This window comes from Trichoderma virens, assembly GCF_000170995.1.
Source record: "Trichoderma virens Gv29-8 chromosome Unknown TRIVIscaffold_79, whole genome shotgun sequence".
NCBI lineage: Eukaryota > Fungi > Ascomycota > Sordariomycetes > Hypocreales > Hypocreaceae > Trichoderma > Trichoderma virens.
This window is the reverse complement of record NW_014013670.1, coordinates 592442-616474: the sequence shown is the minus strand read 5'-3', so window position 1 is coordinate 616474 and position 24033 is coordinate 592442. Positions and strand designations below refer to the sequence as shown.

Genomic DNA, 24033 nt, shown 5'->3' with positions numbered 1-24033 from the left:
TTTAGGGCCCAAGGCGCAAAGATCCAATGCATTATAGGTACATAGGTACCAGGACATGTATACATGTTGTCCAATAATGAGGTGTCCATTGTTAATATCTTCACCAACGTCATTAGTGGAGCACCGCCCTAAAAACCTTGGACATGGGCCTGTAGGCAGCGATCACAGCCACTGAAGCTTATCGGCGCGATAAGCATCTTTGCCTCTCCCGACAGCTTGTGCTTGTTGCGAGTCATCTTTTCCAAACAAAAGCATCGCCTCGCCTTGAATCTGCTTCCGGATCAACCAAATCAAGTCATAGCCCGCGTTTGATCCCAGATTCACCATGAAGCTCGTGTCGCGACACATTCCCAAAGAATTCGAGGACGAGCAGGTCTCGCTCCTGCCAGAGGATCCAGAGGACATGGTCAGTCGCATCACTCACTCGCCCCGCCAGTTCATGTTCATTTGCGACTGCAGCTGTCGCGACATGAACATGAACAGCAACAGCACGGCTAACGGCGCATCTACCCGCAGTGGCATGCATATAACCTGATAGTTCCCGGCGATCTCGTCCATGCGCACGCCGTCCGAAAAGTCGTCAACATCAACCCGGGCACCGGCGTGCCAGCGGCCGAGCGAGTCCACACAAACCTCGCCATCCGAGTCAAGTCGACCTTTTTCGATCCCGCCGTCTCCTCCCTCCGCGTCTCTGGCGTTGTCGCCGCCGAAAACGACCATGTCTCCATGGGCGCCCATCATACTCTCGACATCGAGATCAACAGATCATTTACCGTGGTCAAGCCAGACGGTTGGGACAGCGTAGCAAAGGCCACCCTGGCGCAAGCCCTATCAGACGACAAGAACGGCGCCATGGCCGCCGTGGTGATGCAGGAAGGTCTCGCCAATATCTGCCTCATTACACAATTCCGAACCGTCCTCAAGACCCGCGTGGAGAGCGTAGTGCCCAAGAAGCGCGATACCGCCTCAGACCAGGATGCCGGCATGCGACGATTCTTCGACAAGACGCTGTCGTCATTACTCAGAGCAGTCGACTTTTCCGAATCAAGACCTCTACTATTAGCGAGCCCTGGATTTGTTGCGACGGATTTTAAGGAGTACATTGCGAAACAGGGCCGCGACAAGTCAGACAAGGTTCTTACGGCCGTGTCAAGACAGGCGACGGTAATACATGCCAACTCGGGACATGTGCACAGCTTAAACGAGGTGCTCAAGAGCCCGGAGGTTCTGGCCAAGATGAAGGATATGAACTACGCAAAAGAGGCGCAGTACATGGACAACTTCTTTGAGCTGCTCAAGCTCGACGACGGACGAGCATGGTACGGAAGCAGAGCCGTGGAAAAGGCCATTGCTGACGGCGCAGTCGGGCCTGGCGGAGGAGTGTTACTGATCAACAACTCCCTCTTCCGAAGTCAAGACCTGGCGACACGAAAAAAGTACGTTGCGCTGGTGGACAAGGTCAAGCTGGACGGTGGCGAGGCACGGATATTAAGCAGCGATCACGAAAGCGGGCAGCGCCTCAAGATGCTGGGGAACATTGCGGCCATTTTGAACTATCCCATGCACGATCTTGACGAGGACGAGGAGGAACAGGCTGCAGAACCGACGCCGGATAGACGGAATGAGGAGGATGAAATAGACATGTTAGACAGCGTGATTTAAACGAGATTGGATAAATACAAGGTTCATACAAAGTTCAAAAAGCGAGTTCTTGTTGATGATGATTACTGATTGAGCTGTGAGTCAACAGCCTCCTCCTCCATATTCCCAACAGAGATAGATAGACCTGTCAGCACCACCTGTTCATGCAATGCATGCAATTAAATGCAACCCGGCGGGCAACTTTGGCCGCTCTCGCACCTCGGCGTTAAAGTCGACGATTCAGCGTGCATTCGCCCAAAGAGGAGAAAAGATGCCACAAACTCCGGGCATTGTGCAGCTTAGTGGGACTCGCATCATGGGAGGCTAATGAATTGCCCCTCATGGGAGGTTGTGACCCCTCAGTAGCGCAGTTGACATCATTCGATGATATAAATATAAATTGTTTCCAGGCACTCCATTTGCTTTCTCATTGCGTCTTTTTTTTTTCTTTAATTGTTGACTTTACAACTGAGTTGACAGTTCAGATTTAACTCTAGATACAGACACAATGGCGCAGAAACTCACATTACAGTCTGTTGTCAAGCTCAACTCGGGCTACACAATTCCCCTCCTAGGATTTGGAGTAAGTTCTTGCAAGCTCACTCAAAATGCCCCCTTTTTAACTTGCCGATATGGTGCTTACAAGTGCGCTTTTAGGTCTACCAAACGTATGTCACTTTTTGATACTATGCAATTCGCAATGAGTGAGTCGTATTGACGCTTTTGGCAGTGCTGCGGCTGTTGCTACCGATGTCTGCAAAGAGGCGTTAAAAATCGGATACAGACACGTATGTGTAGCCTTTTGACGCATGAAGCAATTATCTCGCTTTTTACGATACTCATAACAAATTACAGATTGACTCTGCTTCCGCATACCGCAACCAGGGCCCCTCCGCCGCAGGCATTTCCGCCTCTGGCGTCCCCCGCGAGGAAGTCTTCTTCACCACAAAGGTCCCCGTGCGCGAGAAGCCCCTCGGTTACCAGAACACGCTCGATCTGGTCGACATTGCCCTTAAGGAGACTAAGCTGGATTACCTTGATCTCGTTCTGATTCACTCTCCCTACGGCGGTATTGAGAACCGAAAGGGCGCTTGGAAGGCCCTCGTCGAGTCTGTCGAGGCCGGCAAGGTCCGCTCCATTGGTATTTCCAACTATGGTGTCCACCACTTGAACGAGCTGGAGGCGTACATCAAGGAGCTCGAGTCCGAGCGCGGTGGTGCCGGCAAGGGCGGTGTGATTTCCGTCGGTCAATGGGAGATTCACCCCTGGCTGCCCAGAGACGACATCGTGCAGTGGTGTCACGCGAGAAACATCGCTGTCCAGGCTTACTGCCCCATTGTCCGTGGCGAGCGGTTCGGTGATCCCAAGGTTATTGCTGTGGGCAAGAAGTACGGCAAGACGGAGGCGCAGGTTTTGCTGCGGTGGAGCTTGCAGAAGGGCCTTGTTCCTCTGATCAAGAGTGTTACGCCAAGCCGTATTGCGGAGAATGCGGATCTGTATGACTTTGAGTTGACGGAGGAGGAGGTCAAGGACCTGACGACGACGGAGTACAGCCCTTGTGCTTGGGATCCTACAGTTGAGCCTCTGGACAGGTAAAGATGATTTTAGAGGAGCTGGTGGGAAAATGCATTATCTACATAGTCCAAGAAAATTATAAGACACAGTGGTTTCAGAAAGGAATGAAATACAGTATGTAACAAAGGCAACTCTAAGGAAGACTCAGATTCTGGATCTTTGTCTTTTCTTTCCTCAGAGAAGCATAATACTCATAGCCTTGCTGCAGAATAGCGGCTATTTTCTCCATGTTGAATGTGACCATCAGAGTAATTAAAGAAACAATGACTGCTGTCAAAATAAATGGCGTTCTCGTGCTCGGATCTGTTATATTCGGGATTGCCCAGAGTGCCTAACGGTGATGTATTAATACGCACTCATGCATCATGCCGTCTTTATCGACCAGACTGTGGCAACTTACCGCGCAGAACCCCAAGGGGAGATAAAAAATGCTCACATAAGTAAGGAGCATTACATTCTGTCCTAATTTGGTTGAAACTCTCGTCTCATGTATTGTAATCCATGCAAATTCCTGTTTCACATAAGTACAAGTTCTTCACCAATAAAATACGACTCTTCACTTACGATATTGAGGAGGTCTCTGACTGTTTGATCCAATTCCTCGATCCTTTTCCTTATTCCAAGTTCAATGTCGTCCTTGAGTAGCCCGAGTAGATCTTGTGGAAATTGATTCGCATTATAATGCAGGCAATAATCCTTTATAAACTTCTCGCCTTCCAAGGTATGGTTTGCCAAAATAGTGCGAAGGTTGGCCAGTTTCTGCGCGTCCTTTGCGAGGAAATCTATCATCTCCTGCCTTTTTCCCTTGGATTCAAGTTGCTCAAGTCGCTATTGGATTCCATTAATTTTTCTGAAGAGGGAAGTGTGTGTAATATGAGATAGTTGTAGCATACCCGCTTAGCCAAGTAATCAGCAAATTTATCACACAGATCCAACCATTCTGTTTTGATGTGGGTAAAAAATTGTTGGAATAGATCGACACCATCTTCTGGAATCCAGCCATATGGCAGTGTGCTGAAGTACGCTATTGAAGTCCATGGGCTGCCAGGGATTGCCGGTTGTATAATTCTCCACATGATTCTGTTTACTTTATTATCATCCATGCCCAAATGTTGGTCGTTGAGGTATTTGTAAATGGATAGCTGTAATGAGATGGAAATATCCACAATGTTATCCGTCTTTTCCGTAATTATTTGTAACTTATTTGACTCCAATTTCTTTTGTTCAAATAACTTGATTGGTAAACTTGACCAAATCGGACTATTCAAGTCGTCCGTCAACATGCTTAGAAGAATTAGTGTTCTATTTGAGAAACATTACAGAAAGGTAGAAGGACGACTTACTACAGGCGGCTCTGTATTGTAGACGAGGTATGCAATAGATCTTCTCCAGCTTGGAGCGTCTCAGGAAAAGTAACGTAGTGCTCCCCACCAAGTCCTTCATGTAATAGGACCACATCTTCATTCCGTTTCCTGTATGCATCGCGCCACTCTTTCGCCATAATCCCTTTTGTATGTGCTTTGAGCTCAAGTAATCTTTGGATAAGATGCCCATCTCTTCTCTGCATGGCTAGTTGAAGCGGCGTCATACCGTAATTATCTTTCAGGTTGACTTTGCAATGCAACATGAGGGTTTCTGCAATATCCTGATGTCCCAAAATCACCGCTAGATGTAAGGCTGTTTGTCCGCGGTGGTTTCTCTGGTCCACAATTGGGTTATGGCGCAAGAGCAGCTTGATCGCAGCCTGTTCCCCATGTTGAGTCAAAAAAAGCAGCGTGCCAGTGTCAATGGGTGCGAGTTGTTTCATCGATGCTTCATGGCTGTTCTGTATAGCCCACCAGAGCGGCATTCTGCCGTCATTATCCTTTAAATTGGGATCGGCGTTGTGTTGTAGCAGTATCTCTACCTCGATCTGATGTCCGTTCTCTGCAGCGTATGAAAGCGGCGTTCGGCCGACATTATCCTTTAGGTTTATATCGGCGTTCTGTTGTAGTAAATACCTTATTATTTTCGGACCTTCATTCGCTGCAGCGTATGATAGCGGCGTCCGACCGATGTTGTCCTTTAGGTCTACATCAGCGTTATTTCGGACTAGGATTTGCACCACAGTCCAATGCGATTTCTCGGCGGCGTATGATAGCGGTGTTCGACCGTCTTCATCCTTCAAGTTTGCATCGACACCATCTCTTTTCAGAAGGGCCTGCACTGCCTCTTTGGAGCCAGCTTCTGCGGATAATGATAGAGGAGTTCGACCAGGATATTTAGCACACGCTTTGGACAGTAGAAAATCCATTACATCCTCGCAGTAATCCCCTGCAGCCACCCATAGCAATCCCTGATAGTTGATTTCGTTCAGATCTTCCCTTGCCCATAGAAGCTCAAGCACATCTTTCTTCTCACTTCTCACGGCGGCATCTAGTGCCGTTCTGCCGTATGCGCCTTGTACGTTTACATCGGTATTGTCCCTCTCAAGCAGCATTTTCACGACATCCGTTTGCCCGTATTCTGCAGCTTGTATTAATAGCAGTTTTCCAGTCGAGCTTGCCGCATTTATATCGACATCATTTCTTCCAAGCAGTGTTTCTACTATATCATCATGTCCAGTCTCCGCAGCTCCGATTAATGCTTCGTGAATAGCATCTTGGCTGAAGTTGATGCCCTCGCTCGTCAGCAGCAGTTCGACAATAGCTTTGCTACCATGAGTTGCAGCAGAGATTAGTGCTATTGAACCGTATCTGTCCCTTGCACTTGAGAAAATGAGGTCTTCAAGAAGAAATTTCATTGTATTCTCATGACTTTCCTTGGCTGCCGCGGAAACTGCCTGTTCATAGGATTTGGAGTCGACATTGTCCTGTCGCAGCAGTATCTCTACTGCATCTGTGTGGCCATTCTCCGCAGCATGAGAAAACGGTGTTTCGCCCTTGATGTTTCTTGCGTTGATGTTGGCTTGTTTCGCGAGTAAGAAGTTTATTACTTCTTCGTGCCCGCTTTTGGCTGCAATTGACAAAAGAGTGTTTTTGTCGTTGTCTCGATATGAATCAATGTCCTCCTCATCCAGTAGAAATTTCCGAAAAACGCTAATGTTTCCATCATATGCTGCTTGGAAGAGGCCTTTGGTGTCAGGCATGATGATCTTGTAGCTTTGCAGGCAGAGGTGATTTAAATGATGAATAATGGGTACATGTAAGTTGATAGCGCAACGCGTTACTTATATCATGAAGTGACTTGGCGGGTTGTAAGTCAGGATTTGAGCTCAGAGCGAAATGAGTAATAATCAGCCCAACAATCTGCTCCGTAACGGCCAAGACGATGCTGCTTTAGGCGATTTCCTCTTTATCATGCAAGGGCAGTGACAATTTGGATGGATGGAGATGATTTCGTGGCCAAATAACTGGTCTGTACGAGGCGATTCATATACCGCCTATATCATCCAACTACCACCTACTGTATCATAGTAAACTCCCAACGAGACTCTCTACTTCAAAAACATTTCTTGCTGCCTAAGATTCTGGGCTAGTTCCAATTGGGAAGAATATGTGCATTTGGAGCACCCCTGTTGCTCTCTCTAAAGACATGCATCAATAGCTCCGGTTGGCTTGTTTGGGGGTTGATCCTAGTTCCATATACTACTAGGGTTTGCAATGGTTCTGACCAGTTTCTCAAGGACTTCTCCAAAATATTTCCACAGCCAGGGAAGATATATAAGTGCTCAATGTTAATAAAAAGGGATTGCGGCGAACGTAGCAAAGAGGGCTGGTTGATGCTTATACGTTTCCCGTGTTAGCTTGCAGATGCCCTGCAGACTTGCATGATGCCACATCAGCTACAAAATGGGGCCTCCACAAGGCGTTCTTGGTACTTAATCCAAAAAGGCTGAAAACAAGGAAACACAAGTACAAAGAAAAGAAAAGAAAAAAGATGCAGAGATTGCATCGTCGCCTGCACACATGGGCGAGTTGCAGGGTAGCAGTACCTGAGATGTAGGCACCTCTCGTATTGTCATCACGTGACAGCGTATCTGTCTCGCGTCAACAGCTGTCACGCCCATCTGCCGCTGCTTGTCCATCTTACCCCGCGACAACAACAAAACAACACAGTCCATCGCCATCATGCACTGCTTGGAGACGCCCCCAAGAGATTCCGTTCATTGACTCCATCGCAATTGCCACGATGGTTCAGCGGACCTTCACCGTAGTGCCGCCCGCAGGCCCGGCCGAGCGAACCCCCGTCGACAATCGTCCCATGACATCTAAACAAGTCCGCAAGGCCTACAGACAGGCCAATCGTGTCCCGCGCGTGTCCAGAGCAGAGCAGTTGAGACAGGAGAGAGCCGAACAGGAGCGCATCCGGAAGGAGTTTGAGAAGGAAAAGGCCGCATTGAAAGCAAAGACGCTGAGGGAGAAGAAGCGCGCAAAGGAGCAGGCAGAGAGAGAGGAAAAGAGGAAGAAAGGCCTGCCGTTGGTGAATGTCCGACCAAGCCAAGACACCATTGCTCGGTTTGTTAGAGGGAATGGATCGGGTATCAAGAGAGACTTGAAAGGGCAAACTGCTGTGACGACCCTGGTAGAGCCTATAGTGGAAGAAGCCGAAGAGGACGACGATGATGTTCCCAGCCCGAAGCGACTCTGCAACCAGGAACAGCAAAAGGAAGAAGACTTCGACGAAGCGGAAGAAGAAGGAGAAGATGTCACCTTTGCTGTTGAAGAGTCCAGCACCAAGGCTGATACTTTGCCAGAGGAGAATGAGCAGATACCCGAAGACGATTTCTTGGATGGATTTGAAATCTTGTCGGACGATGAGATTTCCAAGTTGTCTTTTAACCAGGTGGCTCCAAAGAGCAGTGTGAGCAACACAAAAGACTGCCTTCATGCAGGTCCAGATGCTGCACCAGAGGAAGAGGAAAAGGGTCATTCGCACCATGAGACCACACTCCTCAAGCCAGATTCTCCCATCTCCATCAAGAACCCAAAGTCAACGACTCTTGAAGAGTTTGACTTGATATCTGATGATGAGGACGATCTGGAACAGGAGATGTTGGCTCTGGACGATGCCTTAAACTCCCAAAAGCAGCCTTCAAAGGAACCCATGAAGCAACCTGTACTTGAAGAATCTCAGAAGCCAGCTCGCACTGCAACAGGCTATGAGTTGGATCTCGGACTTGCCGCTGGCCTCTCCAATGAAATTTCTCGAGAGACACGCTCTGAGAAACACAACCAAGCGCGCCTTATGCCACCACCGCCGATACCAGCAGTTCCACAGCACTCACGCTCCCCTATATCACCTGTCGCTATGAAGCCACAAGCGCCCCCTCTTAGCACTCAACAAATCCTCTTTAACATGGACGATTTCTTTCCTACATCTTCTCAACAGGCAGCAGAGCTAGAAGAAGAAGAGACCACATTCATCTCTCAACCCATAAAATCGTCCTCGATACCTAAACCTCAAGTTCCGAGTCCAGCTCCAGAGAAAGACGCACTTCCCCCGGGCACAGCATCTTCGTCCCCCGAACCACCGAAACCTTTCTTCACTTCTTCTGGGTCCAACGAAAGATTAGCCGTCGCTTTGCTACGTAGCCGACGAACAGCAGAGCGGGAGGAGGAGCAGAGACTGCGTGCCGCTCAGTTGGAGGCTCTTGAGCTTGAAGAGGCCAAGAAGAAAGAAGCCGAACGTCGTGCTCGAGAGAAGAAACTCGCAGGCAGCAAACTAAAAACCACAACTACTAATCAAGCTCTATCAAAGACAGAGTCTTGGGAGAAAGGGCAGGTCCCTCGACAAACGAGGCCAGTCGCTGCAACAACGCCGCAATTTTCGATGAGGAGGGGGTTTACTACGAACTCCAACCGCACACTCGCAAATACATCTGTGCAGAGGACACCTCTCGTCGAGACACGAGCCAACAACCCTTTACCAACCACAAAATCACCACCTATCGCTGAGATGAAGAGACCTTCACCTCTTGGCAATCCTCCCCGACAGCAGTCGGCTTCAGCCGCTGCTAAAATCGCAAATAAAATTCTGCCTCCAGAGGCTCAAAACAAAAGATACGAGACACCCAAAAAGGTGTCCAACAAAGAAAACATTACCTCTCCTGGGCTTAGCGAGGCTAAGCACCTGATGGCTTCCCAGGAGTCGGAATTCGGAGGAAGCTGGATGGACGAGCTGGCGACAGAACTTTCCGTATAATGCATGATTAGACAGACGACGCGGCAACGAGAAACGATATACCCCCTGGATAGACGGCGGACAACAGGTATTGAACGGATATGGTGGGCTAGGCTGATTTACTAGGGGTTTACGGCGAAAGGGCTTGAGGCATACTGCTTGATATTGCATTGCATTGCGTGGCGAATGTGCGTTTTGTTCTTCTTTCTTTTACTGTTGAGATTAGCCTTTTATGTATTGTGTACGATTTAGTCTGCTGTAGATGCCGACTTGTGAGATGTGAAATAGATGATGAGCTCCGCCTTCAGCTCGCTTTTATATATGCTTTTCTCTCTTTATCCGTCATCATGTATTGTCCTCAACATCCTTTATCCATATGCTTGTATCAATATTACGTTCCATTATATCCATCCCCTACATCTATCACGATCCTCCAAATCTCCCACCACAGCCATCCCCATCTCAACACCAACCAACCAACCAACCAACCAGATGATATAATAACACCAAGGATTCATCCATCCTTCATGCTCAAGCTCATGCACAAGCTGCATTAGTTCTTAAACATCCCCGGCTAGCCGCACGCATCAACATCCCACGAAACTAGACCCAAATCATCAATCACCCCATCACGCGCCCATGTCTTTTGTTTTGTTTACTTTGCATTATCAGACACATTCAAAAGATAACACACCGTTTATATAGCAAAAAAAGACTCTTTTGGTAAAAGAGTCTGCACAGAAGTTATTACCTAGAGTTTCCCGAGGGGTATTTCTCTCTCTCTCACTCTTCTCTCTTCTCTCGCTCTCTTCTCTTCTCACAACAACAGCCAAAAGCAACTAGTTTAATAAAGAAACCCAAGAAAAAAAAGTACAAAAGAAAAATGAGCCGTCTATGTGCATACATTAAAAGGAAGAGAAAAAAAAAGGGGGGGGAGACAAAAATTACTTCCTGCCACTGAAAAAAGCTTCCGCTTCCTTTGTTTCCCCCCTCCCTCCCCTCCGCCTTTGTTCCTGAGCGTACATTTGGTTTTGCTGTCCTCTACCAGATTTGTGTGTTTGTTGCTTAACCCCTTTCAACGCCTTGAACGATTTTTCGCAAATATAAAAAAGAGGTTTCCCTTCCCTTTCCCTTTCCCTCCCTCGCTTATGTGCCGTGCTAAACAGACCTTAAAACGCCGCCCTTCTTGTCCTGTGCTAACAAAAAGAAGTAGTAGAAAGCACAGTATTCTCCTGATGTATCTCGTTCATGCTGGTGGTTCCATTTACTCTGTCCTCCGTGTGTTGTGATGGCCGCACCGGGTTTCCGACTTTGCATGAATCTGCACAGATGAGGACATGGGCATATAAACAGAATGTCTACATCTTGCTGCAACGCTCGCTGCTCTCAAAGAAATATGCCAACCCATTCGGTCTTGTGAGTCGCTTTACTTTCACACCCTTCCACAGCACAGCGAATGTCGGGGTTGGCAGTCGATTTGCCTCCTGGAGCCAAGACGAAGCCAACTCCATCGGGAGACGTCTTTGTCGGCCGTCTGTTTTCAAAGCACTCGGCACAATACACCTATTGACGGATATCCAATCCAATTAGCGAGGCTCATTAAACCTCGAAGAAAAAAAGACAACCCAAAAAAAGCTACTTACGTGACCGCATTTCTTTAGTGCCCAGAAATGGTGCTCTCCAGGAGCCCTCTTCCTCTTCTTCGAGGGCGTGGACGGTGCATCTGCAGGGTCATAGGCAAGTTCCTCGTTGCAGGCCGGACATACAACCACCATCTGCTCAGCCTGGCCGTCAGCTCGGGTATCGCGGGTGAACCCCATCCTAGTGGGTGGCACGGGCTCCATTGGCGGCTTGGGCGTCGGTTCACGTTGCGGGAAGATGGTCTGCAGTTCAGGACCGAAACCACCGAGGTTGCCGCTCAGAAACCCGGCCAAGGTTCTACCAAAGACCTGGAAATCCGACTGGAGCTGGTGGTGGTTAATGAAGTCGAGCGAGACGAGGCGGTCGCGGCCGTGGCGGAGATGATCGTGGGTGTGATGATGGTGGTGGTGGTGATGCCGCGGCGGATGGGCACGAGTCCGCCAGCTCTCGCGGTTGGGTCGCTGCTCGTCCTCGGGCGAGTCTGCCGTCAAGTCGATGACGCTGGATGCGTTCACAAACGTGCTGTCGCTCCTCGCGAGCTGCGGCGGCGAGATGCGCAGTGAATTCGTCCTCCGCGGATGCCTCCCGGCGCTGTTATGCGGCACCTGCTGCAGCATTACCTGAGGGCCCGCGCCCTGGATTCTTCGTCGGTCCACGGGTGAATCTGGCTCCTCCGTGAGGTCGATGACGGCGGATTCCGCAGGCGGGGGTCTGCTGCGGCGAGTCGAAGCCTGGTTGGAGGGCCGCAGCCGCAGCTGTGAGGCTGACGGCCCGGCAGGCTGAGGCCGGCGAGAATGGCCAGCTGGTGGATTCGGCGAGAAGCTGAGGTCTGGCCGCCGTGATGGGACGCCGCGCGGGTGCAGGATGTTCTCAAAGATGCTGCGGGTCTCGGTGACCTCGACCTCGACCAGGTCGTCGTCGCTGGACCCCAGCACGTCGTCGCCGGCTCGCGACATTTTGGTGCGATGTTTTGGCGTTGATGCTGCTCCAGACAGATGTCGAGGGAGAGGCGGAGGCGGAGGCGAGAGAGCAGAGCAGAGCAGCAGCGGAAAAGACGGCGAGCGATGGGTTCCCTTTCCCTCCAGTCGTGTCCGAGCCCTGATTGTCTGCGTGTGCGGAGGGCATTCACCGTTGCGTAAGGGTGGCGTTGGGTTAAGTCGAACGAGCTGTGCGGAATCGAGACTCGATATAGCGAGGATAGCGCCGTAACCAACAAGCTCAATAATAACCAACCCCTCCCAGAGCGTTTTCAGCCTGTGGGGAAGCGCAGCCTTTGGTTCTGTCTATGTTTTGCTTTGGATTTTTAATTTTTTTAATATTTTTTTTCTTTTTAAATTGCAATCGGTCCGCGGTTCACGTGGCGATATCTCGAAAAAAGGGAGCCAATATTGTTTGCCTCTTCGCTTCCTCTAAGCGCCGACGAGTTTGCTGACAAGCGCCTTGTTTTTTCTTCTTCTCAGCCGCGTTTGTTGACAGGGACAGAATCGGTTATCGTCTAATAATACAGTGCGTGAAAAATCACACGAGCCGGTGCCATGTTCGGATCACCTTCGGCACCTGACAAATGCGGAGGGAAAAAAATCGAGGAAGAGGCAACTTTCGGCGCCAAACGAGATATGACGCACTCACGCTGGGCTCACTTTGCAGTGACGGACGGGGCCAATCGCATTTATATTAATCCCAAGAGCTCCATGACTCGCGCCGCGATTGTTCTGCTGCGTTGCTCCCGTATTTTCCTGGCCAAGCGCTGTCTCAAGGATAGCTGCCTGCCTACCCGGTACTAGGTTTTGGTGTATCAGGTATAAAGATTAAGCAGACCAGCCCCGTTGCAGGCAGCTCACCAGGTTCGTAAATAGGCAGTAAACATCAAGTCTTTGCCCTAGGTTGTCATTTCACGGTGCTGCAAGAGAGACAGAGCTGCATGCTCTTTGCTTGATATCGTATTTTTGCTCCTCTGCGTGTAGACTTGGCGAGAGCCTTTCCTCAACGCCTCAATGTACAGCCCTTGTGACACAATCTAACCCCTTCATGCAACAGATTTCCCAAAAAGTCCCGGCGCATATTTAATATTAAGAAGACGCGGAAAAAACCAGAAACAAATCAAAAACATTGGCTTGCATCAGCAGACCCAAATCACTCTGCGCCAGCCGCCTAGTTCTTCACGCCCAGCACGCTCACAACTCCCTCTCCGTTGAGAGAAACCAGCTTCTGTCCTGACTCGCCCCATCTGACCGCAACCGCTGGGAGGGAATTCCGCAGAGGCTCGCTCCACTTCTTGCTCGATTTTGTGTACTGCTGCACCGTAATCCCCGTGGCTCCTCCTGTGGCGAGGAACTGGCCAGTGTAGTCCCAGGCCAGGGACTGCACGGAGCCTCCCGTTTCGAGCACCTTGGAAACAGCGGCGTCGCCTTCTTTGCGTAGATCGAAAATGGTAACGCTAGTCTGCCCCTTGGCCGTGGCCGCCAGCATGAATCCGTTCTCAGAGAAGACGAGGGCCTGGATCGGGGCGCCGAGCTTGAATACAACGGCCTGGTCGAGCGTCTTCGTCATGTACAGCTTAATGTCACCGGCGACAGTGCCTGCGGCAAACAAGTGTCCGTCGGGGTGGAATGCGCATGTTGTCAAAGCTGTCGAGTTTTGTCAGTCACCAAAACTTCAAAGAAAACTAAGGGTGAATTCCAAACTTACGAGAATCGGCATATGCTCGGCTGACTCGCTTCATCGTCTCTAGGTGGTAAAACACAATGCTCTTGTCGGCGCCCACAGAGGCAAGCAAGTCTCCGGAGGGATGTAGGCTCAAGCCGCTGGCAGCTCCAGCGTGCTCGGATAATGTGCCAACCTCGTTGCCGGCCTCGTAAACCTTGACGCTTCCTTGGCTGGTTGCAAAGAAGACCTTTGACCCAGCCCAGAGAGTATCCGTCACGGGCTCGTTGACCGGCACAGTCCTCTCCACGTTGTCGGCCTCGACAGAGTAAATGGCCGCCTCCCCGTTCAATCCTGCTGCAACTGCATAGTTGCCCTCCACATCGAGAGCGGTGGCCTGTGGAACGGGCAGGGCGTTTGTTGTCGTAGTTTCAAACGATGACACTTGTTCGCTGGAGACCCATCCTTCGGGGACAGAGCGCTTCTTGCGCCCCTTGGATAAGCTAAAGAATGGGTTAGCATGCGGCGCCACTTGAGGAAAGATACAAGATTGCTGACCTCTGATGCACCTGGTCCACCTGCGTCGCCAGATCTTCCGGCAGCGCCTCAACACTGTCCACAACCATGCCCTCGCCGTTGGCAGCACCGTCCGTCACGGTCACCTTGCTCAGCGAGTCTCTGGCCTCGTCCCTCTCTCTTGTCAGTCGGGCAATGACGCGAACGGCGGCATCGTGCTGGTACAGCGCCGTCGCAAGCTCCTCCCTCGTCCGTGCCAGCTGCTCCCTCAGGTTGTATGTTTCCAGAGCAAGGTTGTCCCACTCGTTTTGGAATGTGGCAAGGAGGGCGGGGATCGAAGTCAGAGTAGGGGGCCGAGGGCGTGGGATGCGAGACGAAGTGATGGGCAGCAGGTCATCCGCGGTGATGGCTTCGCCGTTGGGTTCTGAGCCATGTTCGTTGATGTACTGTTCTATCAGCCGCTTCTCGTAGACGATTCCTTGAGACGACAAGTCAGCCAAACGCTCTGCTGCAAGCTTAGCTACTAGGTATGTATGTGTCCATCCACTTACCCGTCTTCTTGGACGCGACAGGCTCTTGAGGAGCTTCTCCGGAGACTAGAGCTGGATTAGCAGGGCGCATAACAGGGGAAACGACGCCGAACCCCTCAAGGCAACGACAGCAGGGCATCACTTACTTCCGCAAAGCATGGTGACTGGTTTTCAATCTCCTCTCGGCTTCCAATGGCAAGTTGCAGAAATCCAGAAATCCAATTCGCTGAAACAAGGCTGCAGCTCGTTCGCGCGCGACCAGCATCCCGATCGAGATTTTCCGCTCCAGACGCACAGACCATGCACGTCACGAGCTGATAAGTTAGTTGATAAGCCTGCTCGTTCAACTACCAACTCGGTATCGCTGCGTTTGTCGCTCCACTGGAATTGCGGGGGGTTAGGGGATGAGCTCGTCGTCTGACTTGGGCCATTCGCCTGTTCTTTGTCCTGTAACCCTTTTCTGAAGGCATCGCGAGTTGTTGATCCTTTCTGCGCTGGATTCGAGGGGCTTTTGCGCGCGTCTCGGCCTTGTCTTGTTCGCCTCTCTCTCCTCTCTCTAGCAGTCGCTTCTACGACGCGGTCCCAGTCATCTTCTATCTGCCGTCTACTATATCAATCTATACGACCGCTTTCGCAACTCTCCGATATTCCACAAGACTCCTCCTCCTCCTCCTTAGCGCCGCGAATCCCTTCTCTGGACCCGGATCTACACGCAAACACACAAACACACATACACATAGCATCATGCCACTGGAGCGCCTCCCTCCCATTGCTCTCCTCCACTCGTATTCGGACTTGGCCCAGACAGAGGTCCTCGACCTGCTGTTTGAGCCCAGTCCCGCCATCCACGCAACTCTCCTGCCAGTAATTCGAACGGCCGTCTACAGCTCATACCCCGATTTGATAGACGTATGCCAGATTAAGCTTCTCTCTCTCGCCGCCAAATCTGCCGAGACAGAGCCGCACCCTGTACTCTTGTCTGTTCTGGGATCTCATCCACGCCTCGGAGAGAAGAACATTGAGTCGGCACAGTCTGTGGCTGAACAGGCCAATCTTCAAGGGGAATCAGAGGAGCTTGCCGCCTTGAACAGGGAGTACGAAGAGGCGTTCCCTGGGCTCAGATATGTCGTCTTTGTCAATGGTCGAGAGCGGCCCGAGATTATGCAGGACATGAGGGCGCGGATCGAACGAAGCGACTATTCAAGAGAGGTCGACGGCGCATTACAGGTACGGACCGGTGCTCTCCACTGCTTCGGTCAATCTTCACGATGAAGCTAATTCTTACGGACAACAAGGCCATGTGCGACATTGCAAAAGACAGGGCTTCCAAGCTTCCTGAAGACACTAACCGCAAGCAGTCCAACGGCAACTGATTCCGACGATTTCATTATATTCATTTGGTGGGATTCTGATATAATCAACTTCCTTAGCTTACACAATCGGGGGACAAGACACACAACCCCCGGCCGCCATCGCCCATAGCCTTAACATTCATCCAACAAAACGCCTCCCCCCAGCCCAGCCTTGGCTAATGCGCGCCAGCCATGCCAATAAATATACAGTAATTTTCCAGCCCTACAAGTGATTTCCGGACTTCCATATGTTGTTCTGAGTGTCCAGCCGTCTCTCTAAACAAGTGAATAAGAAATGAGATGTGAAAAAGTGTCACCCTATCCTCCAAGAAATGCCGTCCAGTTCGTCGATGTACTCTTCATATGTGTGCTCCTCCGAGGGCGACGGGGGGTTAGGCGACGTGGCCTTGGCCGCAAAGATGGCATCGAAATCGCAGTAGACGTCGGCGTCATCGTCGTCCAAGTGCTCCTCGTCTGCGTGAAGAAAGGCAAAGCTGTCTTCCTCAACGTCGTCGTACATCCACGCAAGAGGCGGCCTCGGCTCCGGAGATGTCGTCGAGTCGATGCGGGCTGAGGTGCGGTCATTGGTGGCATCGACGTCTGCAGAGGGAAGCGGCAGAGCAATGGGCTTTGACAAGCGACAGGCTGGGGCTTTGCCTAGTGTTTCCACAGGCTGATTGGTAGCCTCGTCTCTGGAGTCCCGTGATGCTGGAGCTGCTCCTTTGCTTGGCTCAAGGACACTGGGACCAGCCTCGGGGGCTGATTTCACGTCTTGTGATTGCCATGGCGCCCTGGTGAATGTATCAATGCTCTGCCGCACTGTGTGGTCTTCATTCTCCTTTGTCGAGCCCTGGTATCTCACACCACCGAGCCTCTTGCGCATGCGGTTCATGATGGAGTATCTCAGGTACGCCGTTGCCCGCAGATGTGCAGCCCGTCTGCTGGCATCAAGTGTCACGGCCATCTTTACAAAACGCCGGTCACCAACCTGCCTGCCCTCTCTGTTCAAGATGTGCGTGGCAGGCTGGGAGAAGGGCTGAGAGAGCCGGCTAGTGATGAGGCGAGATCGAAGGCGGCGCTTCTTGCGGCCGACATTGGCCGTGTTGGGGCCTTCGACGTCGGATCCAAGACGGCAGCGTTTAGTTCCCCTGCAAGCCCATTGTGCGTCAAGCGAAAACTCAAACGCCGTCTTGTTGCTGTGGTCCAATATCGTGAACTGCACGAGGCTCTCCGGAAGAGGATACTCTCGCGGAGAGACGGTGGGCTTCCGCGCGCCCTTGAGATGATACCGATGTGGCGCCTCGAGCAGGAAGTCCGAGCTCTTACGTTTGGATAGTGATTTGTTCAGCCTTGGTCTCGCCATGGAGTGCAGGCCGGGCACGCCAATGGCGCCGGCTTCAAGAGGATCAAGACATCTTAGCGTTTGCACTGGCTCGAGTGAGCTTTGCATGCTTTCAGCCTCGGAGATGCCAGCAGGTGGGAGGATGTCACGCCGTTTAGCAGGTTACGATGACGATGCAGTTTTCGACCCGACTTATTTACTGCAGGCTCAACGTGTTCCCTGCAGAAGCGATATGAAGCCCAAGGGGGACATGGAGTGAGTGAAATGGCTCTTTGGCTTTCACCCTTCTTCTTCCCGGCCGTGCTGTCACTTACGAAGCAGCAGCACTGACGATGGGAGGCTATAGACGGAAACTCTGGGGCCAGAAGCAGGCAAGGCGCTTCTTCTGTTTGGCGGGCTTTTGGTGGAAGTGGTCACAAGTGATGTTGTGTGAAGGCGACGAAGATGCTGGGACAGAGACGCAACATAAAGCGGGGAGTTGGCACTTTCAAGATGGGGCTCGGGCTGGTCGACCGAAGCCTCAAAACGAGCTAAAGTCGTCCATTTCTCGAAAACCCCCTTCACACGACCACGCACACACCCCAGAAGGGGAAAATGGCTAGCATCGCATCCAATCCAACGGTCCCGAAGACACGGGTTCGCCCTCCCCTCCCTCAGGCCCTCAGGACCATCGCGCCGTGGAATGATGGGCTCAATTGAACCTGACCAACACATCAAGGGGGGTGTGGTGGCATCGCAGCGGATTTCCACTTCTGGCCCGTCCATGGTCCGGGGAAGCACGGGCGGTTTGCAGGGGCACGATCTACAGAAGTGGTGTGCGGATTATCCGAATGGGACGAGAGAGCATCGACATGACATGGGATTGTGAATCCCTTGCCTTGAGCCGCCTCTTTGCGGTCTCTCCCTCGCCATATCACACACACTTTGACACTCTCTCTCCCTACATGGTGCTGCTTTTGGTTGTTCCCCGTATTACACAGCGTTGCACTCGATGGCCTTTTGAGACAGCGCAGCCGGTCGACCCCAGGTTCGGCCGCTGCAGGACGACATCATGGCGTCCTCCCGTCCTTGCAGCGAACGGGAGTTATTGGTTCTTCGGCAGGGATGCCAAGCAGGGATTTTGCGGTTGAGAGCGCACGCCCCCCGGTCAGCCCATCGCTTTTCAATACCGAACGTGCAGTTGCTTTGTAAGGGCTATTACAGTACACAACACGTACACGCACTTCTCTCGTACATGTCTGCACATACACGAAGCACCTCGCGATGAGACATGTGCCCTTATACATGGGCTTGGCGCATGGGAAAACCTGCACGGCTGTGGCGATATATTTAGCCACGGAGAGAGAGGCTCCATGGGCTCGTACGACGGGGGAATCCACAGCGCGAATTGCAAGAAAGAAAAATGGGCAGCAGATGACGGGCATTTCGCAATGAGAATTACTGGTGCAGCGGGAAACGCAGCGGCTAGAAAAGGGTCGGGAAGGGTCCCAACGCAGCGAAATACGATGGACCCTGGCCCTGGTCCGTTGAAAGCTGAAGAAGGGCTGGACTGGGTGAGTTAGTCTTGTGCTAGCCCGAGGACTACGACATACTGGTAATGCTGGTAATGCTGCTCCTGGACACCCGTTTACCTTATTTCGTTCAAGGGGGTTGCATCTGTCAACTCAATTCTGTTGTCGCTGGTGCGAGTACAGGAGGTTGCTACTACCTGATTTCCCATCCCCCAGACCAAACACCAGAAAGCTACTCATCACCAAAGGCCACAAGGCGCCCAAATCCTTCCCAAATAGAGCTGTCGTGAAACCATGCTCTCGTCGAATCGGATCGCTGCCCTAGGATCCGATCCCCGTGATAGGCTCAAACCCATACGGGGGGCCTGGCAATATGCTATGCACTCATGCACTCGCAATTTAACCAGCGCAAACCCGTCTGGTCCAGCCTTGAGACACACACAAGTCGGACCCTATCCTTCTCTCCAGATTTTCCCATCGTGATTTGCTGCCGGACAGGGAGCACAGACATTTGGCATGCAAATCTGCGTCATCGAACGACTTTTGGGTGAGCCAGAGATGGTCACGTTGATCAAAGACCCTCCCCAGAGACCCCCCCTGGTTAGTCTGTCGTGATGAATGCCACACCACCGCATCGCTAGCCACTCATCACACACGCAGCTGAGGGTGGTAACAAATCACTTTTTGGGCTTTGCAGGACGGTCGAATCGGCCTTTGTCCGCGTTCTGGGGGGGAACTCGCCAACTTCCATTATGGTCTGGTTGTGCATATCGGCGTTGCCAAAAGGCTGTTGGCGTGGGCTGGCCATTGTCTTTGCTGCACGCTGCCCTCCCTTTTCAAAGTCCCTTGATTCCTGCTTTCGTCTTGGATTCTTCTTTTTATTTCCTTTTATTGCCCGTCTTTGGATCTCGATCTACACCCCGAATTAACCCCTAAACCAGACGACGGGCGGGTGGTCGCCGTCCATTCTGCATTTTGGTCGTGTCACGGAATGACAAGTAATAGTGCTACGACTACTTGGACTAGCACCCGCAGCTCCTTTGCATTCTCGACTCGACCGTTCGACTAATAAGCGTCTCCGAGCCTTCCCAGCATCCAGCATCACGCCCAATAGTCTTTGCCGCCACTCAACTGCTGTGTTACCTGAAACTCCTCTTCGGCCAACTCAGTACTGCATAAACTCTCACCCCCGGACCCAGGCTTCTGAAAGCCAAGCGCCGCAAAGCAATGCGAAGCGACTTGTTTTGTTTTCTCCAACTTTGGACATGTGGCCACCCTTATTACAGCCCAACAGCCAGGATCGCGGGGTTTCTCGCTGCCTGAATCGTGGTGGCCAAGAGATGGGCGATTCCTGGGGAAGTCAGGCTGACGAGAGACGATTGATCAGCACACAATCCCGCAAAGAGAGACAAAACGGAACAAGTTTTGTTTTCTCCCCGCTAAACCCGGTGGTGGGTGGTTGGCTATTTGGCAGCGCCCATTGTTCATTCGCTCTTCCCGACCCAAGCCGCCAGCCAATATTTGCGCCGCACGTAACGTTCGGGATACCTACTCTGTACAAGCGACGTTTTCCTCCCCCTTCCTGCCGTACACCACGAGCGCATATGACGAGTCAGACTGTCAGCCAGCAGCAGGTGTCTGCCCGTGGACCCTTCTCGCCCCCTCCCGCTGAGGGATGACTACACTCGCTTCTTCCTGGGGCCTGGCTAGGCTGGACGCGTCCGCACACCGAAGATGTCATTGCGCCACCCGCCTCTCTCGTACTCGTAGATCTTCTGGCTGGCGTCTTGAGCCTCACGTTCCCAAAGCTGGACTAGGCTTCCCGGAGCATAGCGGCCGCGGAATATTTCCGGACGGACGCCAATGCGAGCCTCAATGTCTGGGTGTGGTCTGGGGACGAGGCGAGCGGCAACGGCTCTGATGAATGTCCAGAGATCTTCGGGGCTGGCAATGCGGGTTGCTCGCAGTCGCTCGCGGGCAAAGACGAGTTCTCGGTTGAGCGTGTGAAGGCCGTCCTCGATTGCAGAGGCAATGCTCTTCTCCAATGCCCTCTTGACAATGGGGCGGATCAAGGGCTTGAGGAGCCAGGCCATGAATGAAAACTTGGAGCGCCGAAGGGTGTAATTGAGGTGGTGGATGCGGACACTGGCTTTGCGGAGAGAGACAATTTTCTCGAGGCGATCTCGGCCAATTTCAATGTCGAGCAGTAGGTCAATACCACGCTCATCCAGGTGAATGCTAGCAAGGCCCTCGTCCATGAATCTCAAGATGCCGGAATGCAGGTGCAACCAGTATCCCAGCTCTTCGGCGGCAATGGAAAGCCCCGAGATTTTAATTCTGGCCACAGATGTTACGGTTGACAGGATCTGGAAGCGAGCTTTACGGATGTCGACGTCATTCCGGGTCGACACTTGTAGCCTGTAAGGCAGAAATGAAGTGTTATTGATAGTTCGACCAGGCTCCAGGACTAGGTTTTCGAGAAGTAAATCTACATCCGGAGTCGAGACCTCGAGTCGCGGGATGGGCAGATACTGGATTCCCTGTATAAGCAACGGGACGAAGACGTTGACGAGGTCCGTCGACATGTCGCTGTTGATGTACTGATGCTTTGGCGACACAATGTGCGCAATACGGGTCGAACTATTAATGAGCTGAGTGACTTCAGCGTCTTCGCTCACCGAGCGTAGGGCCGAACTGAGATTGCCGAGCAAATCATCGACCTTTTCTCTGATGGAGGTTTCCGTTGTGAGCTCTTTCGACTCGGCACGAATCTCCTCAAACCGCTTCTCCGCATTATTAAAGAAGTCCGGATCCATGAGGATATCCTGCACCAGTTTGGAGAGGTGATCTACCAGGTCCTCGAATGCTGGGTCCGACTGGCCGGTCTCAACGACCTCATTGAACGACTTTTCGACTCGATTCCAGGCATTCTTGTTACCGAATGATGTGACGAGCAGCCAAAAGTTGTGCAAGGCTTCATCGGCTTCCGGATTCATACCGACGTCTTCTTCTATAACCTCAGCAGTGCGCGCCGCAGCACGAGAGTAAATCTTGAGATAGCGCCTCAGGAGAAGAGACAAAGTAGAAACAGAGTCAGAGTAGTTGGGGCGTTGGCGAAGTCTGAGAACGGCTTGCTTGAGGCGATATGTCAGGGCCTCTTGCTCTTCTCCTTGGATGTGTTCCCGCGCACTGCGGGCCGCCGTTTCCAGCACATCACCAGCGCCGTCTGCCACGATTTCGGCCACTTCGATAACCTCTTGCTGCAAGTCTTCAGTTGAAGGCGCGGGCTGTGCATCTCCGTTTGCGTGTTTCAGAGCTTGCTGCTTCTCCTTGGGCGGCTCAATCTTTTTGCCGGTGTCGTGAGCTACGTCCCTTAATGTGAATGCTGTATCGCGAAAGACTTCACGGGAGACGGTAGATAGATCTGTAAGGAAGATGCGAAAGTCCGAGTTTGTAAGCAGAAGCGATCCAACCGTCTTGACGCTTGCGACGGCGGCCATTACATCTGCCTTCATCTTTGCCGTGGAAGCTCTCACGTGGAGATCTGACGAGTCTACTTCGAGACGTGCCTTGGCCAAGTACCAGAGGAAGTCTTGCACTTGATCATTGGAGTTTTTGGCCTTTAGTAGATCGATTAGCTCGCTGAGCCACATGCGCGTAGTTCGGACCAGGGCTCTGCCGGAGGGACTCAAGCCAGAAGCCTGGGGATTGAGAACGTCGGCTGCGAGCAAAGTACGGAGGTGAGTAATGATCTGCTCGTTGGAGGGCATGTAGCCGTTTGAAAGGGCCCGTAGCATCTGATATGTGTGAAGCTTCTCGTGGAGACGAGTCTGCCTCTGAGTGGCCTCATTGTACTCTGGGAGAAGAGGTTGGTGCTCTTCATCCCGGCGACGCGAGGTTTGATGACTCAATGCTAGCCAGGAAAACATTTTGCGCTATTTCCTGAGATTGTAGATTTACAAGGTGATGAGGTTTGTTTTTATGGTAGGTTGAAGATATATAGTTGAAGATATATGATGAAACGCTGCAAGGGGTGGGCGCTGAGATATTGATGTCAGATGGTGTGAAATCAATGACGATTGTTTGACGTTGGATCAATGGTAAACATGGGGAAGAGCGTCCGACAGCGCGTCACAGGGGAGTTGATATAAGCTTTTCTCCAAATATGAGCTCGTTTTTACGGCAATGTCTCGAGTGATGGATTAATGACGTGCAGGCTATTGATATTGATATTGATGATATTGTTGTCGAAACAAATAATAAGTGCATTAATTGAAGATTCGCTGGAATCACAGGGTAGGTTGTCTGCATATCAAGGGTGGCCAGCTACTTGCTCGCAATTCACTTTCCATGCCGTTTAACTGGTTGCATACAAGAATCTTGGCCAATGAAAGACTATCCCTCGATAGAATGAGTCTTAGTCTAGTAATTGGAAGCTAAATAATGTCAAAATCGAGCGTCAGATGTGAATCCTGCTATAGCGACTACTATTACGATGCAACAGCTATAATAGGTACTCATCAATTTGGTCGTAAATGATTATGTAAGGAATCGTACATGTCTCGGCTATTGCTCTCGGAGCCAATCACATGAAATCAATTACCAGCTGAGAAGGCGAGTATTAACCGCCGATTGCCGGACCCTAAGCCAGTGTAAGTTTTGAGAAGAAGATTGCTTGGCCTGTGCAAATAGCAGCATTTCCCCAGTAGTTTCGGCGATTGCGTTTCGTCCATCCTAAGCGACTCAAAGCCCGCGGAGAACATGTCCTCATTGAGAAGAAGAATATACGAGTATACCATCTCTGTACTGCTCCGTGTGAGACTTTAGTATGTGAGGATCCTCTCTTGACTTTGATGGAATGATTCTCGAATGCTCAAGCCGCCCTTTCAATATTATTACACATATTGATTAGTGTTGGCGCCGGCGATTCGATCCAATTGTCGCACGTGTGATTGTGAGTTGGGTCTTTTAGTGACTTGGACCGGCTACGCCGCATCTGACGGCGACTATCGACATAGACTTTGCTTTTCAAGTCAGAAAATAGAGATAAGGATAAATCGTCACGATGTGTGATTTTCAGCCAAAAGAGGAAACAAAGGAGCGGCAGAATCGACACGGCA

General features: G+C 51.4%; 9 protein-coding genes across 9 annotated transcripts; 4 read left to right on the top strand and 5 right to left on the bottom strand.

Moving 5' to 3' along the window:
- Positions 1–325: 325 nt before the first annotated feature.
- On the top strand, positions 326–1662 carry TRIVIDRAFT_58873 (uncharacterized protein; the record flags this gene model as incomplete). The annotated part of the gene is made up of 2 exons (XM_014099347.1): positions 326–406; positions 517–1662. 2 exons carry the CDS (start codon positions 326–328, stop codon positions 1660–1662), a joined length of 1227 nt encoding a protein of 408 aa, XP_013954822.1.
- Positions 1663–2127: 465 nt separating this feature from the next.
- On the top strand, positions 2128–3345 carry TRIVIDRAFT_90293 (uncharacterized protein; the record flags this gene model as incomplete). Its single annotated transcript, XM_014099346.1, has 4 exons — positions 2128–2224; positions 2299–2309; positions 2372–2429; positions 2497–3345. 4 exons carry the CDS (start codon positions 2150–2152, stop codon positions 3235–3237), a joined length of 885 nt encoding a protein of 294 aa, XP_013954821.1.
- Positions 3346–3349: 4 nt separating this feature from the next.
- Positions 3350–6343, bottom strand: TRIVIDRAFT_223942 (uncharacterized protein; the record flags this gene model as incomplete). The annotated part of the gene is made up of 5 exons (XM_014099345.1): positions 3350–3547; positions 3617–3727; positions 3781–4044; positions 4110–4500; positions 4560–6343. The coding sequence occupies 5 exons, from the start codon at positions 6341–6343 to the stop codon at positions 3350–3352; spliced, it is 2748 nt and encodes a 915-aa protein (XP_013954820.1).
- Positions 6344–9066: 2723 nt separating this feature from the next.
- On the top strand, positions 9067–9695 carry TRIVIDRAFT_213371 (uncharacterized protein; the record flags this gene model as incomplete). The annotated part of the gene is made up of 1 exon (XM_014099344.1): positions 9067–9695. The coding sequence occupies one exon, from the start codon at positions 9154–9156 to the stop codon at positions 9397–9399; it is 246 nt and encodes an 81-aa protein (XP_013954819.1).
- A 1069-nt stretch (positions 9696–10764) lies between these two features.
- TRIVIDRAFT_69148 (uncharacterized protein) lies at positions 10765–11975 on the bottom strand (the record flags this gene model as incomplete). Its single annotated transcript, XM_014099343.1, has 2 exons — positions 10765–10941; positions 11022–11975. 2 exons carry the CDS (start codon positions 11973–11975, stop codon positions 10765–10767), a joined length of 1131 nt encoding a protein of 376 aa, XP_013954818.1.
- Positions 11976–12943: 968 nt separating this feature from the next.
- On the bottom strand, positions 12944–14885 carry TRIVIDRAFT_77634 (uncharacterized protein; the record flags this gene model as incomplete). Its single annotated transcript, XM_014099342.1, has 5 exons — positions 12944–13646; positions 13708–14165; positions 14221–14656; positions 14730–14774; positions 14855–14885. The coding sequence occupies 5 exons, from the start codon at positions 14865–14867 to the stop codon at positions 13171–13173; spliced, it is 1428 nt and encodes a 475-aa protein (XP_013954817.1).
- Positions 14886–15452: 567 nt separating this feature from the next.
- On the top strand, positions 15453–16081 carry TRIVIDRAFT_58869 (uncharacterized protein; the record flags this gene model as incomplete). The annotated part of the gene is made up of 2 exons (XM_014099341.1): positions 15453–15935; positions 16004–16081. 2 exons carry the CDS (start codon positions 15453–15455, stop codon positions 16079–16081), a joined length of 561 nt encoding a protein of 186 aa, XP_013954816.1.
- A 2-nt stretch (positions 16082–16083) lies between these two features.
- On the bottom strand, positions 16084–17781 carry TRIVIDRAFT_231098 (uncharacterized protein; the record flags this gene model as incomplete). The annotated part of the gene is made up of 1 exon (XM_014099340.1): positions 16084–17781. One exon carries the CDS (start codon positions 17508–17510, stop codon positions 16374–16376), a length of 1137 nt encoding a protein of 378 aa, XP_013954815.1.
- Positions 17782–20619: 2838 nt separating this feature from the next.
- On the bottom strand, positions 20620–22842 carry TRIVIDRAFT_48848 (uncharacterized protein; the record flags this gene model as incomplete). Its single annotated transcript, XM_014099339.1, has 1 exon — positions 20620–22842. The coding sequence occupies one exon, from the start codon at positions 22840–22842 to the stop codon at positions 20620–20622; it is 2223 nt and encodes a 740-aa protein (XP_013954814.1).
- Between the last annotated feature and the right edge of the window lie 1191 nt (positions 22843–24033).